This window comes from Ochotona princeps, chromosome 6 (genome assembly GCF_030435755.1).
Source record: "Ochotona princeps isolate mOchPri1 chromosome 6, mOchPri1.hap1, whole genome shotgun sequence".
NCBI classification, from domain to species: domain Eukaryota; kingdom Metazoa; phylum Chordata; class Mammalia; order Lagomorpha; family Ochotonidae; genus Ochotona; species Ochotona princeps.
In genome coordinates, this window is record NC_080837.1 from 76,704,042 (window position 1) to 76,721,595 (window position 17,554).

Consider the following 17,554-nt stretch of genomic DNA (forward strand, 5'->3'; position numbering starts at 1 on the left):
ACCCCTCGAGTCTTCAACTGCTCAGTCTGCTTCAGTTGCCCTCCTTTCACAGCCCATATTCAGTCTGAAGGTGAGTGTTGTTAGCTGTAAGGCTATCTGTTGCCTATGACCCTCCATCTCCTGTGTGCCTGTCAGGAGTCCTACACAAGCATTTATCCCATCTGCCTTCCACCTTAGGTTTGACTCCTGTCTCCCTCGTTAAAGAGCATGCCCCTCCCCAAGCATCTCTCTTACGGCCCTACCGGGTTGCACTCTCAACAGGGTCTTGTGGGTTCTTGTTCCTACTGGAACGTCAGCTTGTGAGATTTTCAGGCGTCCTTCACAATTCTCCATTGTATTCCCAGTGCCCAGAGCAGTGGCAGGTGGTGAATAAGGACAATCAAAGTGATTTGCCTGGTGCCCAGCATCCTGGCCAGTCTTAGAACACAGTGGACCAGGTGGCCATCCAGGTCAGCCCAGGCAATCAAGAATCCAGGACTTTCTGTGACAGAAGTCACTACAACCCCAAACCCTACAACAGCTGATGGCTTCCCCAGCACTCAGTGTGAAGTCCTTTGAGGAGGGGAGATGATCTTGGACCCTATGGGAAACACTGAATCTGGATTGGTGGAGAGCAGGAGGGGAAAGATTCCAGACTGTAGAAGCAATGTGACTCACAGAATCTTGGAACCTCAGAGTGGAATGTTGATGAGATGAGCAAGGCCTGTTCTGAGAAGTGTAAGGAGACCTCTTGCCCTGGGGCTGGGCTGGCACTAGGAAGGGCAGAGTTAAATCAGCAAGTTGGTGCCAGTTCCCCCAGGGCCTCAAGGGACCTCTGCTTGAGGAGTCATCATTTGACCTTGTAAGCAACGGGGGACTCCTGGAAGCTCCAGGGTAAGAAAAGATCAAGCAGTTAATCTGGCAACATGTTTTACCTGCTGGAGCTAGGATCCTGGGAGACAGGGAGATGTGTCCAAGGGCTCTGAGGCCACCCTGGGGATGTATCTGGTGGCTGTGGAAATGAGGGAACCCTTCATCCTTAAGGCTTCTTGGGGTTGGAGGAGAGAAGACAGGGCGGAGCCACAGGGGTTAGCGCTGGCCACCTGGGCAGCTGTGGGCACTCACTCGTCTTAGCATTCATTCAGTTTGGAATGCCCTTAGTTTATTGTCAGATCTGATTTCTATCCCTGGAAAGGCAAGTGCTCCAGCTAACCCTTTCTCTGATGGTGACCTTCGGTTCTCAGTATCATAACATATGACCTATAGGGTCGGGGGACATAGTGTGGATCCATACCACAGGTGATTTCCTCATCACTTGCCACTCCACTTCCCCCTACTGCAGCTCACAGGTAAATAGTGTGCACTGTAGCAAGGCTGTGGGTGAAGACCCTGGCATAGCTGGGCGGGTTGTATGGCAGGATACAGGAGAAGGGGACATGCAGAAATAAAGGCAGGTGGCAGGGAAGAGGTGATTTGAGCAAGCTCCAGCAAGGATCCAGCGCCAACAGACTCCACGGAGGTGGTCTTTTGGGAGATGACACAACTTTCAATGCAAGGAGAGATGAGGGACTGCCTTGAAGAAGGAAAGGGCCAACAACACTCCAACTTAGACAAAGAGAACAGGACAGTGCCGCTCGTGCAACCAGTCCTGAAGCCACGGCCTTCTAGGCAAGAAAGCCACCTTCCCTTCCCTGTAGATTGAAGGTCAGGGGCAAGCAAGTCCCTCTCTAGGGGTGGGCTGCAGCTCTGGACACTCGCCCATGCCTCGTACGCCAGTCTCATCCCATGGCCTGTCTTTCACAGCTCCTCTCTCAGCTGCTCCATAACCAAGGAGGGATTCCCTGAGCCCCAGACATCGGGACCACCTTACTGTCTCTCCTCTCCTCTTTGCAGCCAACCTCAAGCCTTCCCATTCTGGGCTATGACCGCTGCCCCCAGAGCGGCAGAAGGTTCTAGGGGTGCACCAGGGAGAGAAAAGGGGCCCCAACACCTGCAAAAGCGAACCCTGCCTTTGCTACAGCAGAATGCTGTCTTCTGGTGGTTGTAAAGGGGTGAAATGAGACAAGACAGTGAGAGACACAGAAAGTCTCCTTCACTTCAAGGCTACATTCAAGGTGGTTCCTGGCAGCTGGGCAAATGGGGGTAACGACCAGGAGGCTCTGTGCTGGACAGGATGTTCCCGAGGCCTGGTATGATGGAAAGAGACTGAGCAGCGGGAGGTCTGATATCCCAGGGCTCCTTGGGTTAACCAGGAAAGATCCTGACTCTGGCCCCAAGACCAGCTCTCTCTGTCCGAGATGGAGCAGAGCTAGCTTGGGAAGAGCGCGGTGCTTTTTCTCCTGCTCTGTAGCGTTCTGGGGCCGCACTGCTACTTCTGGGAAACGAAACCAAACCTCTCTAAAGTTTCCAGTTCGGGCCTTTTCTGTTTCCCGCTATCCGGCCAGTCGGCTAGGCGCGGGGGCGTAGGCGGGGCTCAAGGAGCCACCACGGCGGAAGCGGCCCCAGGGCGGCGGGACAGTGGGCGCGCCAGGACAAGGGGACTCCGTGCGGCGGGAGCCGGGGCCCCGCCTGCGCCCCCGCCAGGACTGCGGACGGGGCGACCTAGGAGGGTAGGGTGTGGGGGGGTGCTGGCCGCGGGCCGGGCGGGCGGGGCGCTGACCGCGCTCTCCGTGCGTCCCGCAGGCGGGGAGCCCGCGCCGCCGCGCCCGGGCCGCCGGCAATGATCACCTAGGAGGCTGGCGCGAGCAACGGAGAGAGCCGGGCGCGGCGACACGCGGCCATGGAGCGGGAGCCGACGGCGGCCGAGGAGCTCCCGTGGCAGCGGCGGCCGCGACGGCGGAGGCGGCGGCGCCGGGAGGGCCGGACGCGCGTGGTGCGCTCCAACCTGCTGCCACCCCCGGGTGCCGAGGACTCCGCGGCGCGCGCGGCCAAGGGCGAGCGGCGGCGGCTGCGCGGGTGTGGCCAGCACCTGGCTGACAACAGGCTCAAGACCACCAAATACACGCTGCTGTCCTTCCTGCCCAAGAACCTGTTCGAGCAGTTCCACCGGCTGGCCAACGTCTACTTTGTCTTCATCGCGCTGCTCAACTTCGTGCCAGCGGTGAACGCCTTCCAGCCCGGCCTGGCGCTGGCGCCTGTGCTCTTCATTCTGGCGGTCACGGCCTTCAAGGACCTCTGGGAGGACTACAGCCGCCACCGCTCCGACCACGAGATCAACCACCTGGGCTGCTTGGTCTTCAGCAGGTGAGCCGAGAGGCCTGAAACTTGGTGCTGGTGGTCTTGTGAGTGTGCAGGGGCAGGGATGACTGGGCATGGAGTTGGGTGGTGGTGACAGCAAGGGGCCACCAAGTTTCCCCTGCATCCCCCTCCCTGCCCCATCCTTCCTGGAGCACATGGAGATATCCCCGTCCCAGTTGTCAGGTTGACATTCCAAAGGCCTGAGCCAGAACTTCCCAGGCCTTGGGGGGTAGGGGAGGAAAGGAAATTCAACCCCAGGCATCATCGCTCCGGTGCCTGAAGTCTTACTTAAGTGTTTGGTCACCACGGGCCAGAACGTCTAATAGCCAACACAGTCTAGGTAACAGTTGGGCTAGGGGACTCCTTAAGTGAATCCACCACAAGTTGTGCTGTGCCAAGGCACAGGTCCCCTAGAAGAGCAAGGAGGCTCCCAGCAGGAGCCGTCGCTGCTGCGACCTCTGAACAGGCCCCAGACATGGGCACCGTCCTGCTGTCCTTTGGGTGCTTGTTTGGTTTGCTTCGCAGAGACCTGGCGGCAGGTGGATAGCGGCCTTGGGGGGCTTACAAACAGTGTCAGCATCAATATGCTGGACAGATGGCTTGCTGCTTCTCTCTCACTTTTCCTTGCCATATACTTCCCTCCGGAGTTTTGGATCCTCAGGCTGGTCCTGGTCAGCATGCCCACTACTTCTTTTCCCTTTAGGCTCTGTACCCCAAGAAAGCCTCTTTGTCTGTAGATACATCATGGAGCCCCGCCCAGGTGGCACAGGTCACAGCCTTCTCCCGACACTCGCCCATCTTCCCCGGGATGAAGTGGGCCTCTGAGTGGAAGGAGATTTGCCATGTCTAGCTTCCACCATGCACACTCCTGATCTCTTAGTGGTAGACTTGTTGCCTTAAGAGATGGGGGAGGGGTCAAGGTTGGTCTTGCCTTCCTCCTGGAATAGCGTAGGTGAATATAGAGAATGCCTGTACCTGCCAGCCAGTGGCTCCGATCTTTGCAGCTACATGGTGGTGGCTAGGATTGTGCTTCCCTCTTGCTCAGTGGCCACAGAGAATCAGAAAAGTCAAGTACTTTGCCCAAGGGCACACAGCTGCAAGACAGTACGCCTAGGATTTGAGTCAAGTCTTCCTCTCAGCATAGCATTTCTGACATGGCCAACCAGGCTTCTCACATTTCTGTAAGCAGCTTTTGAAAGAGCTGGTTGCAAATGATAGGTCTCCAGACTTTCACATGAGCTACTCTGAGAGTGGGTCTAGAAATCCGTGTGTGTAAGAATGGAGGTGATTCTTAGATGATGGCCTGAGTTTCCAGGAGTGCCGTTCTGCTTGTCCCCAGAAGCATCACTGGCTGGGCGGTGAGTGTGACTTCAGTGGCAAGAGCTGTGGCATTTCCTGGCGGGGTTCACCACAAACCTCAGCAGGGAAGGGAGGGGCCGCTCCAACACAGATGTCCTCAGTGTCCCCAGAGCGAAGATTGCAGGCAGTCAGATGACTGTCCTCGGTACCCCATGGCCCACGTGGGACGCCAGTAGGTGTTCACATGTGTGTCGCTTTTTATCACTGCTTGCTTCTGTAGTCTCTCTTTCTCTCTCTCTCAATATGGCAGGTCTCAGAAAATCATTTACTTTCAGTTAACACAGTACTTTCATTTGACACTCACACGGACGTCACTGTCCTGAAGCGGAGCTACCTGAAGTTGGCATCTAGAGTCATGACCTTGCAGTGCATGGGAGTCTGGAACATCAACTCATACTTGGACCAAACCCATCCAAGTTGTCCTCTCCTCCCCAGTGGGAGTGCTTTATCCCAGTGGGATTTCTGAGGGCCCAGGACTCAGCTGAGTCCTCAAGGGTGTGGTGCTTTCAGGAAAAGTTTTCCAACACCCTGCTGTCACTAGATCAAGTTCCTCGCATCTTCTGCTGGGCATAAAATAGGCCTTTTATATGGGAAGGGCCCATGGAGTTGGTGTTGGGTGGTGTTTGAGGTTTTGGTGTTGTGTGTGGAGAGGGACAGGATTGAACCCAAGGACCCCCGCTCCTTGTCAGACGCTGCCTTCTGCCCCTACTGCAGAAACAGTCTGTTTAGAGGACAGTCTGCCCAAAGCCCAATTCTATTTATTGTTTGCCTGGGAGGCGGTTCAAATTCTTCCAGTCTCAGAAAGTCTGGAATTGATGTTGCCGAGCCCTAGGGATGGAAAAAGGAGGAGGTTTGGTCCCACCCAGAACTCACTATAGGAACCAGCTGCACCCTGAGGCGTGTCTGTCTGGTCATGCCCTAGGCAAACTCTTGGCCCAGAGATGTGGGATACCTGTCAGGGGAGACCAGGCAGATCAGGAGAAACCTGGCCAGGCCAGCTCAGGGAGGGCAGATGCTACAGGTGCGGACTGCCGGGGCAAGGGAGCAGCATGTGGCAGAGTAAGGACACTGGGACCAGGAGCAGATTGTAAGGATTGGAGGAAGCTGGCATGGCGACAGAGGAGTAAAGCCTGGGAAAGGATGTCCGTGCCAGGGCAGAGCGTGTTCAGGGCTCAGGTTACTACAGAGAGGCTCGGAAGCACTGCTGTGAGCCATCTGGGTTTGTTCTGTGTTGTGCCTTCTTCCAGTGTCATGTGTAATGACATTGTGCCAAAGGGGTGTGCGAGGCATGTGTAATGCAGAGTCAGCTCACACTTGACTTTGGAAGTCTTAGGCACAGACACTGTCCCAGAGGGTGACTTCACTCTGTGCTCTGGGAACGGCAGTGATCACTTACAAATCACTGATGCCATGATGTGTGTAGCACTTTTCAATGAAATGGTGCTTGGGCCCCTTTTTAATGAGAATCCCTTATTGTACTTATGACTCAGTCAGATCCTTCCTTGATGCTTCTGAGAGGACTCCCCTGCTTTGCAGGGAACTAAGAAGAAATAGTCAGGTGTGCCTTGAGACCTTCACCTTGTAGAAGGAGGTCACCAACTCAGTATCACTCAGCTGTGGTTCATTTGGGTGCAGCAGGTGTCAGAAGCTCCTCCGGAGACACCATCACTGTGTAGGTCAGCTGTGGAAAGAAAGGGGTGTAGGAGCTCGGTGCCTCTATCCTACAGTGCGGGCTAACTAGGGTGATGTGGCCTCAGGCTGCTGGGTGGAGGTTTATAGACTTCTTTAACAGATATTGGTCTTCAACTGCAATGTCCAGCTGGGACAAGGCGGGAGCCACAGGAACGGGGCTGAGCTGGCAGCAGAGGGGCCTTAGTGGACAGTGTTGGAGGGAAGTGAGGGATCAAACGGGGACAGCCTTAGGGTAATGGACATTCTGGCTGTGGGAAGGCAGAGGGAAGACGCTCCTCTCTGATACCATGTTCTCAGGAGTCCCACAGACATGCATATTCTCAACTCCCTTCTATAAATTGATAATGGTATTTGGAACGAACCTACATGTATCCTCGTGTATGCTTCGAATAATCTCTGAATGCCTTATAACAAACACATAAATGCTATATAAATGGTTGTGAAATTTGGGTATCACTTATTATTGTGCATTAATGAGATTAAAAATGTCTGTATGAATGCAATGAAGATGAAGGTTCCCTCCCCTGCTAACATTGTGGTTGGTTGAATCCAGGGATATGGAGGCCATTGTTGTTGGAGACCTGGAGAGGGAATTGGCCTGAGAAGGCCAAGGGGAGAGGCAGGGAAAATGAATGGGAGAAAGATTAACCTATTTTCTGGACAAGCTGGGGTCAACCCTCGTATCTAATATCCGGCTCCCCAGAATGGAACATGTGAGGTGGTCCTGGGGCTTCCGTCTTCTATCTTCCTGGGCTTTTGTGTCATTTCTGTTTCTTTCTCCTTTGCTGCCACATACCCTATGATGATATTCTCAACATCTTTCAGCATTGGGATGATGCAGTCCGTAGCGTTTCTGCAAGAAGTACCCAGACTCTCGTGGCCCCTGTGCTTAGGGGTGTGTGTGTGGCCTCTTGGTGTTTTCCTGTCATCTTTTGGGCAGGCAAAAGTACCCTCTGCTTATTTTGGAGTTACTGTCTTCCCCTTCCTGTGATTCTCATTGCGTGTTCCCAGCTCCCCGAGGTTATCTGTCCAACACGCACGCTCTGCGCTTCCTGATTTACTAATTCAGACGAGAGGTCCAGGCTCTTCTGAACAGCGAGGCGCTGCTTTCCTTTTTCTCTTCTTGCGGTGTTCCTGTTTATCTCGTCTCCTCTTTCCCTCCGCTCCCATTGTGCAGTTTTCTCTCCCTGTCGTGGTGAACCACCCTGCTTCCTCTCCTGGCTGGGCAGATTCCCTTTCTCTTGGTGTTTCAAGAGGCTAGCAGTAAAGTCATTTCCCTGGGAAGTATAACATCTTTCACTTCAAGTGAAATCTGTCACTCCAAATGAAATATTTGCAAAAGAGCAGACACCAGGACAAAATTCACAAGACAGAAATACTCAAGGAACTTGAAGCCAGAATTGACAGCCTATGAGTATGTCAGTGCATGGGCTATCTGATGTATTAACGTTATCATTCACATGATTTTTGGAAACAATTTTTATTTTGCTCTCTGTTTCATGCCAACCTTAAGGAGACATGAGGCCAGGGTGTACTTGAATAGGAGCCCTTCTTCCCCTAAAGACCTGGCTGCCATCAGAAGGTAGTTGTGTTTAAGATGTGTTTTTGTTTGCGCATGTGTGTGTTTTTGTACTTTAGTTAAGGTCATGCTGTTGCAAGATGCGGTGTTATGGTTTGAACCTGGGTTTATCCGGCTGTGACCCCCATGTATGAAGATTTGTGTCTTTACATACTTATGAAACACACACCCCCATATACAGATGATAAAAAGTTTGACACATAGAGTGACCTGCACACTCAATGAACTGTGTCCCCAGTTCCAGTTACAAGAACTAGCAAATTGTGGTCAACATTGTTTGTCCCTATCCAGTCTACCGCTTCCATCTTGTTATTTAATAGCAAATCCAAGACATAGTTCAGCTGTAAATGTGTCAGTATTTTTCTTCAAAAAAGCCATGACATTCTAAAAATAAACTTTGCAAACACCATTTTCATACTTAAAATAGTAATATTCACTCCTTAATATTTTAAATGTTTCTATTTCCTGTCTCATAAACCTAATCTTTTTCCAATCTCTGTGTTTGAATCAGACTCATAGTTTATTGTGATTTAGTTGCTGTATCTTTTGTCTCTCCATTAATCTATATATTTTTCCTCTTGAAATTCATTTTTGCAGAAGCTGGGCTACTTTTCCTGTGGGATTTCCTATAGCTTGAATAATATTGATTACCTCTATGTAATATCTAATATTTTGATTGTGGATTTGGGGAGCTTTGCCGTATACCCTCAGACCATTCACAAACCAGACAGCTTTACTTGTTGCTTTTCAACCTGATGCCTGATCACCCAGCCAATAGTCCCCCATACTACTGAATAGAAATGGTAAAAAGAGGTACTTTGTTTTGTTCCTAATTGTCCAGTGGGTTGGGGAGCACTGCCTTTGACCCCTAAGTTTGAAGATGGCAGTAGATTTTTACAGACACTATTAGGTAGAGGAAGTTCCTTTATGGTTAGTGGTTTTTATTTTATTTTCAAGAAAGGACTAGGAGCCCTGAATTCAGTCCAGGTCTCCTATATGAATGGCAGCCTAAATTACTGTATTTGTTGGCACACAGTTGTTCATAATCTTCCCTTGACTCCCTCCTAATTCTGTAAAGCAGTAGTGATGTGTCCTTTATTCCTTGTATTAGTAAACTGAATTTTATCTCTTTTTTGCTTGGTCAGTTCAGTTACAAGTTTTTCAATTTTGTTGATATTGTCAAGGAACCAACCTTTGTAGTGTTGGTTTTTTCCAGTTGTTTTTCTATTCTCAATTTCGGTTATTTCTGACCTAACCTTTGCTGTTTCTTCCCTCTTGTTTGACTTGGAAGGGGATAATGTATTGTTTAATAGTGGAAATTCCAATTATTGATTGGAGATTCTTCTTGCTAATTTAAATGTTTGCAGGTTTAGATTCTCCCCATAAGAATTCCTTTAGTTGTATTTCACGAAATTGGGTATATTACATTTCCATTTTTATTTATTTCAAAGTATTTCTAGTTTACCTTGTGTTTCTTCTTTGATACAGCAGTGTGTTGTTTAATTTTTACACATTTTTAAACTTTCCAAATTTTCTGCTACTGAATTTTAATTTTATTCCACTGTGATCTGACATATATATTTTGTAGGACATTAGTCCTTCGAACTTACTGAGACTTACTTGGAAAATGTCCCATGTATTCTTGAGGATAACGGATGTTTTAGTGTTGGGTAAAATGTTTTAAAGATGTTCATTCTAGTAGTTTTAAAAATGTTATTTCTGTTTTCTATTTTCTTTTTGAACTTCTGCCTCAATGCCCAAGTTATTATTCATGATAGGGTGATGGTGTCTTCAATGATTATTGTTGAGTTGCCTATTTCTTGCTTTAATTCCATCACTTTTTGCTTCATGCATTTTGGGGCTGGAGTAAGCTCAAGTGATTTTAAGTTTAAAAAAATGCATTTGGTACACCTAAGGTCCCAAAGCATAGCTTAAAATACCATAGAGTTTGAGTTGTTCATCTTCAAGGTCAGAAAGCTGAGCTCTGATTTGGGTCCTGCAGAAGCATTGCTTTGAGATGGGACATTTTGTGGCTCTCAGAAAACCAGCTTACTACTTCTTGGGTGCCAAGCTGTCCACTGGTTTTAGCAGGTTGAGTAGAGCTGGGATTAGTCCACCTTGAAATGCACACATCCTACTGTTCTCCTGAATGATTCAGTAGTTTGTCTCTTAGAAACTTTCCTTAGACTGGCTGGCCTTTTTTAGTATCTAGGCTTTGAGGACCAGTTCAGTAACTCTGCAAGCTCCACCTGCAAGCACTATGATCCCATTTGGGCACCATTTCATGTCCTGGCTGCTCTACTTCTAATTCATCTCCCTGCTTATGGCTTGGGAAAGCAGTGGAGGATGACCCAAATCCTTGGGACCCTGAGACATGCCTGGCTCCCTTTTGGCTCAACTCAGCTGTTGCAGTCGTTTGGACAGTGAACCAGTGAATGGAAGATTCTCTCTCTCTCTCTCTTTCTGTCTCCTTTTCTCTGTAAATCTGCCTTTCCAGCAAATTTACTTTAAAAACATTAACCAATTAAAAAAAGGAGGATCCAGACTTCATCCAGACTTCGGATTTCAACTTTGGATCTCTAGACAATGACTGGAGATGTTTCCCACTGTGCTGGCAGTCTTTCTTGCTGCTTAGTCATTGTTCTCACTTGGACTGATGTGTTGTTCCTGGGCATTAGCTTCAAGTTTTGGATCTTTGGTTGGATTCCACAGAAGTGGTGTGTCCTCGGCACATGAAATCATGGGAGCGTGAGACCAAAGTGCGTTTGACTGACAGTGTTTACTTTGCTTGCTGGGTGGTGACCATTGGGTTCTGCCCTGTGAATTTCAGCTGTTTTTCCCTTCGGAATGAGGAATGTTGAGAAGAGGTGCACTGAGACTCTGGGGGTGCCCCGTTTCTCCTGACGTGTGCCCAGTAACAGCAGTATCCATCAGGGAGTCTCCGCTCCACTGATTCACTAGTGGTGTTTGAATGGCGGCTCCTCCTCCGCCCCATTCCTCTGGATGTGTTTATTAGAATTCTTAGAAGAGCTGCTTTTTTTCTCTGTCATTTCACTGTAGAGGATATTTGCTTCATTCCATGGGTTACAGCTGAACACTATTGTAATTTATCTTGCTGCTCACACTGTCCCAGTTTGGCCATGGGAGCCTTTCCAAACTGGCTCTTCTGTTCTTGGATAGCGCCAGTTTTTCTCGAGCCTTTTCTTCCATTCTGGCCACACAAGATGCTCCAGGCTCATCCTCTGCCATGTCTGCCTCGGCCACAGAATCCATCACCCTTCATGGAGCTATGTCACATTTTTTAAATTGTACTCTATGAATCTATGGATTTAAATAGAATTGAGTAATTTGAATTCATTCGGGATTATTATCATACTTGGTACTCTTTGGTCAGTAGGAACCAATCAGGTTAACTCCTAACTGCATTTACTATAACCTGCCATCATTTCTTATATCCACATTCCAGATTCATTTTATATAAAGTTGCACACCTCACTCATGGCACCACAGGAGACCTTGTTATTTTATTTTCTATTATTTACTTCTTTGAAATACAGAAAGACAGAAAGAGAGACAGACACAGAGAGAGAGAGAGTGAGTGAGTGAGGGTGTGTTGGTTCTCGTCCACTGTTTAACTCCCTAAATACTCATGTCTGCTGGAACTGGGCTGAGGCCAGAGCTGACAACCAGCAACACTATGCAGGTTTTCCCTGTGAGAGCCAGGAACCCAATTCCCGAAGTCATCACTGCTTCCTCCCAGAGTCGGCTTTAACAGGAGGCTGTGGTCGGGAGCCGAAGCTGGGAATTGAACCCAGGTACTCACTCCAGCGTGGGAAATGGATGTCTTAACTACCTAGCTAAACAGCCACCCCAAGCCTTACTATTTGTCATGAAAGCCTTCTGTAGCTTTCAGTGGCCTCTGTAGTTCAGTATGTCTGTTCCTAGCTGCCTCGATATGGCTTAGTCTAATATCTAATTTGTTTTGGTGATCATCACTTCCAAAGGTTTCATCTTTCCTGTGAGGAAATAAGGGGTCAAGGCCTGGGGACAGTACCTACCTCCAGGGATATTGGCAGATGCTTAGTTATTGGAGTAACCGCCAGCACTCCTGGTCTTGGGGACGAGTGGCCCAGGGCTGCTCTATGTTGCGTGATGTTCTCGCCTACTTAGGGACAGCCCTGGCCCATGATAAGCTGCCCTTTCTGAAAGGCCAATCAAGGTGACATTTGTGAAGTACGCCTGAAGGAATGTGTACAAGCCACACTGCCCCATAGGTCTGGATCCTTGACTTGAGAGGATTGAGAAAGGGCTGTGTGACTCTTGAACCCCTAGGGACTTGTGGAATTCTGGGAATAGGAGCGCCCAGTGTACTTGTGTGGAAGACTCACCTCACTATATATAGCAAGTTGAGAGAACTTACAGGAAAAATGAAGAGGCTATTTTCATTGCTACTTTTCTTGACTGTCCCAAGTTTGAATTTGTTTGGTTTTCTCCTGGAGCCCCATTTACATACCCTGCCTTGAACTTGTCCTTTAATGGTTTTTCCACCAAGGATACTTGATTTTGCAGTGCTTTGCTTACCAAACTACTCGTATTAAGTGATAATGAATTCTTTTGTCTGGTTTAAACTAAGAAGACAAGATTGAGTCTCTGCTGACAGTTAGATGCTGGCCAGAATGCTTCTTGTTTTATCACAGTCTCTTCAGTTACATTTGAGGGAGAAAAGCTTTAAGTAGGAGGGATGAGAGAGGGGACGATGGGGACTTCTCGGTGTGACGGGAGGCATACGGGGAGAATACACACAGAGAGTAAGGTTCAAGGTCTTGTAAACAGGTGAGTATCTCAGAATATTAGCTGCCACTTATCACTACAATTTCATTATTGCTATTCAGATATTATGATCAAAATGTTTATAATAACAAACTGTCAGCACCCCCTTCAAAAAAAAATTTTAAAAAATCTGTGGGAGTTCTTTGGCCTGGGTAGTTTTAGCCTGGGTACTTGTGTAGATTTTGAAATAGTGAAAGTAGCACACCTCATTATAGCTTGATGGAGTACTAAGAACCCAGGAGCATATTGCATTGGTTCAAATATCTTATTGGAAATACACCTCACTAGGGAGCAGTTCCTAGGGAAACGGCAAAACTAAGGCAATATTTGTTTAAGTGAATAATTTAAAAGGCCATAATGGTGTGGGGGCAGGTATTTGGCCTATCAGTTTAAGCTGTCAGTTGCAACTCACAGATTGTATGTGACAATGACTAAGTTTGAGCCTTGGCTTTCACTCATGATCCAGACTGTCTCCTAATACACATGGGAGACAGCAATGATGGCTCAAGGGATTGAGTTCTGGGCAGCCAGCTAGAACCTGGCCTGGCTTTAACTGCTGTGTCCCTGTGGGGATCTCATTTTCCCTCTGCCTTTCAAATCAACCAATCAATCAATCAATCATTATCTTGAAAGTCAATCTAGTATATCTGGTAAACCCATTTAAATTTGGCAATGACTTTTTTGTCCATTTTACTTTAAGAGTTTAAAATCAGTTGAACTCACAGATCCATGAATGTTGTTTTGGGTTTTCATTTTTTTTCAATTTACCAAAATTAAAATCCAGGATAAACTCTCTGACTTTTCCCAGAAGGAATTAAACCTAGACCAGTGAAGAAGGACCTCCCAGCTGCTCTGTGGGGCACCTGCGGAGCAATGACCTTTTGGGCCATCAGCAGCTTCAGATGGGCCCCCAGGGGAGGAGGAGAGCAACAGGTGGTTCTTACTTTTCCTTCACCCCGAGGCTTGCCCCTTCTAGGGTTTTCCTTGAGAGACACAGGGTGTGGACTAGAGGCTGGGCAAAGTCCGGCTCCCAACCCCTCTTTCTGCTCCTTTTCTCCTCTTTTTTTAAAAAGATTTATTTATTATTTTTATTGCAAAGTCACATATACAGAGAGGAGGAGAGACAGAGAGGAAGATCTTCCATCCGGTGATTCACTCCCCAAGTGACTGCAATGGCCAGTGCTGCACCAGTCCGAAGCCAGGAGCCAGGAACTTCCTCCGGGTCTCCCATGTGGGTGCAGGGTTCCAAGGCTTTGGGCCGTCCTTGACTGCTTTCCCAGGTCACAAGCAGGGAGCTGGATGGGAAGTGGAACTGCTGGGATTAGAACCGGCACCCATATGGAATCCTGACGCGTTCAAGGTGAAGACTGGCCGCTAGGCCACTGCGCCGGGCCCTCCTTTTCTCCTCTTCCCCACCTCCCCACCACATAGAAAATTCTTCCTCTGAAGGAACCTGAGACATGAGGGGTTAATGAAATGGCAGGAAACCCAGGCTGTCAGATATTTGAACTGAGACTTCTAAACATTTCAGTGTTTTACTCCTTGCAACTTGCCTCTTCTTTTGGGGGCTCTTAAAAAGTCAGGTTCAGGATTGTTTCACTTTTGTTTTGCCTCTGTCCATTGTCAGGCAATGGTCCTGGGCATCTCTAGTGAGCGGTACATGCACAGTATGTCAGTTGTGGGTGTGAGGTGCGTGTGGCCAGATGTCCAGTGGCTTGGTGACCCAGGGCTTGGGCTCCTCGTTCATGGCCCCCAAACCTGGCTGAGCTGTAGTGAGTCATTCTGGCTGGGGAGGGACAGAAGCCACAGCCTTCAGTCTGTTCCAGGGTGGATGCCAGGTCTTCCTCAGCAGCTCCAGTTCCCCAACACGGGTGTGTGTGTGTGTGTGTGTGTGTGTGTGTGTGTGTGTGTGTGTGTGTAGAAGTAGCATGGGAGTTCGCTGGCCTGCAGCCACCCCAAAGGGTGTGGTTACATCTTCTTTTCTGGGCTTTTCTCTCCATAGCAGGCACAGCTGGGGCCTCTCCCATTGCCTCTCTGCCAAGTTTGAAGCCAGTGTGCAGTTAGCTGAGCCTCAGTCATGTGGGGTGCAGAACGGCTTTGGGAAATTCTCTTGACTTAGAAAACTCACACCAGTCTGGACAAAGGATGACAAAGGAAGAGAGTGATTTACCTGGAAGAGGAGGTTGTTCCTGTTGGGGTGCCCTCTGCTTGTATTTCTCTCTAGACAAGCAAACCATTCCTAACTAAATGTTAGGGTTTTTTTTTTTTTTTTTTTTTTTTTTGGTTTTGGTTTTCTCCCAGAATGTCTCATAGAGACAGTGCATATGGGAAACAGTTTCAAGACATGGGTCTGGGCAGAGATTTTGTAATATGACCCCCAAAAGCACAGCAAACACCACGGGACTGCATCCGAATGAGAAGCTGCTACAGATGGAGAAACGTGAGCCCCGGTGCTCACTTCTTGGAGTCATCCCACGCTGTCTTGACCTTCATTTATTTAATAAGATGGAATATTTGTATTGAACCACAGGGCACAATGTGAGGATATTTCAGTACGTTCATGGAAAATGAAATGAAAATTTGTTGATTTGGGTGCGAAAAGTCTTTAAAGTCTGCACGTAGGAAACCTTCCAGAAGACAATGAATAAATACTTAATGTGAAATAAAAAAAAAACATGGATTTCAATGTTTGTTCCAAAATACTCTAGATTTCCTGAGTTTTTGGAGCCCCTTCCCCAGTAAAGGACTTATCTCTTATTCATTGATAAAAACTTGGTGGGCCCGGCGCGGTGGCCTAGCGGCTAAAGTCCACACCTTGAACATGCCAGGATCCCATATGGGTGCCGGTTCTAATCCCGGCAGCTCCACTTCTTATCCAGCTCCCTGCTTGCCGCCTGGGAAAGCAGTCAAGGACGGCCCAAAGCCTTGGAACCCTGCACCCACATGGGAGACCCGGAGGAAGTTCCTGGCTCCTGGCTTCGGACTGGTGCAGCACTGGCCATTGCAATCACTTGGGGAGTGAATCACCGGATGGAAGATCTTCCTCTCTGTCTCTCCTCCTCTCTGTATATGTGACTTTGCAATAAAAATAAATAAAATCTTTAAAAGAAAAACTTGGCAGCAGCAGTTTATGTAGTAATAGTATTGCCCGGTGTGTGATTTATTTGCTTTGCCACAGCCAGTTTTACTTTGATGTATGACTCTTCCTTTGCTTCACTTTCTTTGTGATTTGCATTGCAACATTTTCCATTTGGAAATTTCTCCTTTTGAAAGAAAACCATTGCTTTCACATTGGATGGAAAGTCTGACTTACTATGTGGAAAGCTGGTGACTGTGCTGCTGTCAGTGGCAGGTGTGCTCCGGCCGGGAGGCCGTGCTGCTGGAGCCCCACACTCGCTCCCACAGATAGGCAGGCTGGAGTCAGCCGAGCCTGCAGGCAGGGGCTGCCCTGGTCACCAGTCATCGCTGATACTGGCCTCACTTCCTTCTCTTTCGTCTTTCAGTTTTCCAGCATGTTAAGTCCTCTGTGGAGCGTCTGGCAGGGCTTAGTGGGAATTCCTTCTGAGTGCACCCCTGGGACTCAGAGAAGGAGGCATGAGGGGTGGAGAGCGGGTCGTGTCTGGGACATCTGGCCCAGGTTCCAATTACTACACTTTGCGACATCTTACATCAGCCCCTACGCATTCAGTGCTGTACTACTGTGTCTTTTTTTTTCCCCCTCTGGGTCCAGATGTATTGACATTGGGAGGTGTTGCTAATAGCCCTGGAGGGACTGTCACTGCCTGAGCTGGCTCATTCCTGGAGACAGAACTGTCTCTGAGCACTCAGCATGCCTTCCAGGAGCAGGCCCACAATGCAGGGAATGTCTTCCTTACCAAGCTCCGGACCCACAACAACTAGCGACAGCCCCTACGGCTGAGTGCTCACCGAAGTAATCCAAGCTAACCAGTTCTAAACCCGCATACCCGCCTTGCTCGTTCTTTCCCCTAGAAACCATAGAAGATACCCTCCCACTCCCAAGGACTCTATGCTGTTTCCTCCTGGGACTGCTGCCCCCACAGAGTGGCTCCTCCTGAGAACCCATCCATCTGCTGCCAGTCGTCTCCTGATCCTTGTGTGACACTGAAACTCCCAAATGGAAACACTCCTCAGGGAGCTGCTCCCCTTGGCTCCTCCTCAGCCTCTGTTTGACTTCGCCTCTGCACTTTGCCAATCGTGGCCTTTTTTTGGAGCCTCACCTTTGGCCCAGGCTCCTCTTGGCCATCAGAGCTGCTGATTGTTTTAATGGATTGTGTGTTCATTGACTCTAGGAACCCACATCAGTCCGGAGTTCATGTTCACCTTGCATGCGGAGTTGGAGCCCAGAGACCCATGCTGTCCACCTGCTCTGTACTCACTGGTTGGCCTCACCACCATCACCCCATCTCCACCCTTTTTGCTCCAAAGCCCAGAACCTTGGCTGCCTCCTGTGCTGGGAGCAGGATTGCCTCCTGTCTGCCCACGTGTCAGCGCCTTTCCCTGTTCCAGCTCTTCATAAGGATGCCGTGTTCCTTCTTAATGTTCTGGTCATTTCTAGAAGCAGCTAGTCTTTGCTGTCCCCAGCACCTAGGGCTGTTGGATGTGACAGTGCAAGCAGGAGGCATGGGGTATTCTGAGTCATTTCACTTCCTGGGGGTGAGTAATGTGCTGGCACAGAACGTGTCTCTGTGACACTGAGCAGCTGAGCGTTGTTTCACAGGCACGCAGGACCTCATGGCCCTGCTACTGCTTTCTCCCGTACCTTGCTTTTAAGGAATTGTCTTATTATTGTCTTGTATGTAAGGTATGCATAACATAAAATGTGTCATCGTACCACCTTTTCAGTGTACAGTTCAGTGG

The 17,554-nt window shown here is 48.8% G+C and overlaps 1 protein-coding gene across 1 annotated transcript in view; it reads left to right on the plus strand.

The window, feature by feature from the left end:
• The first annotated feature begins 690 nt into the window (after nt 1–690).
• The window catches only part of ATP10A (ATPase phospholipid transporting 10A (putative)), a 150,977-nt gene continuing 134,113 nt past the window's right edge, over nt 691–17,554 (plus strand). The window contains exons 1-2 of the mRNA XM_058666521.1: nt 691–873; nt 2,662–3,222. Of these exons, the coding sequence (XP_058522504.1) occupies nt 2,759–3,222 (464 nt within the window). The 5' untranslated portion in view covers nt 691–873; nt 2,662–2,758. The remainder of the gene's footprint in view (nt 874–2,661; nt 3,223–17,554) is intronic.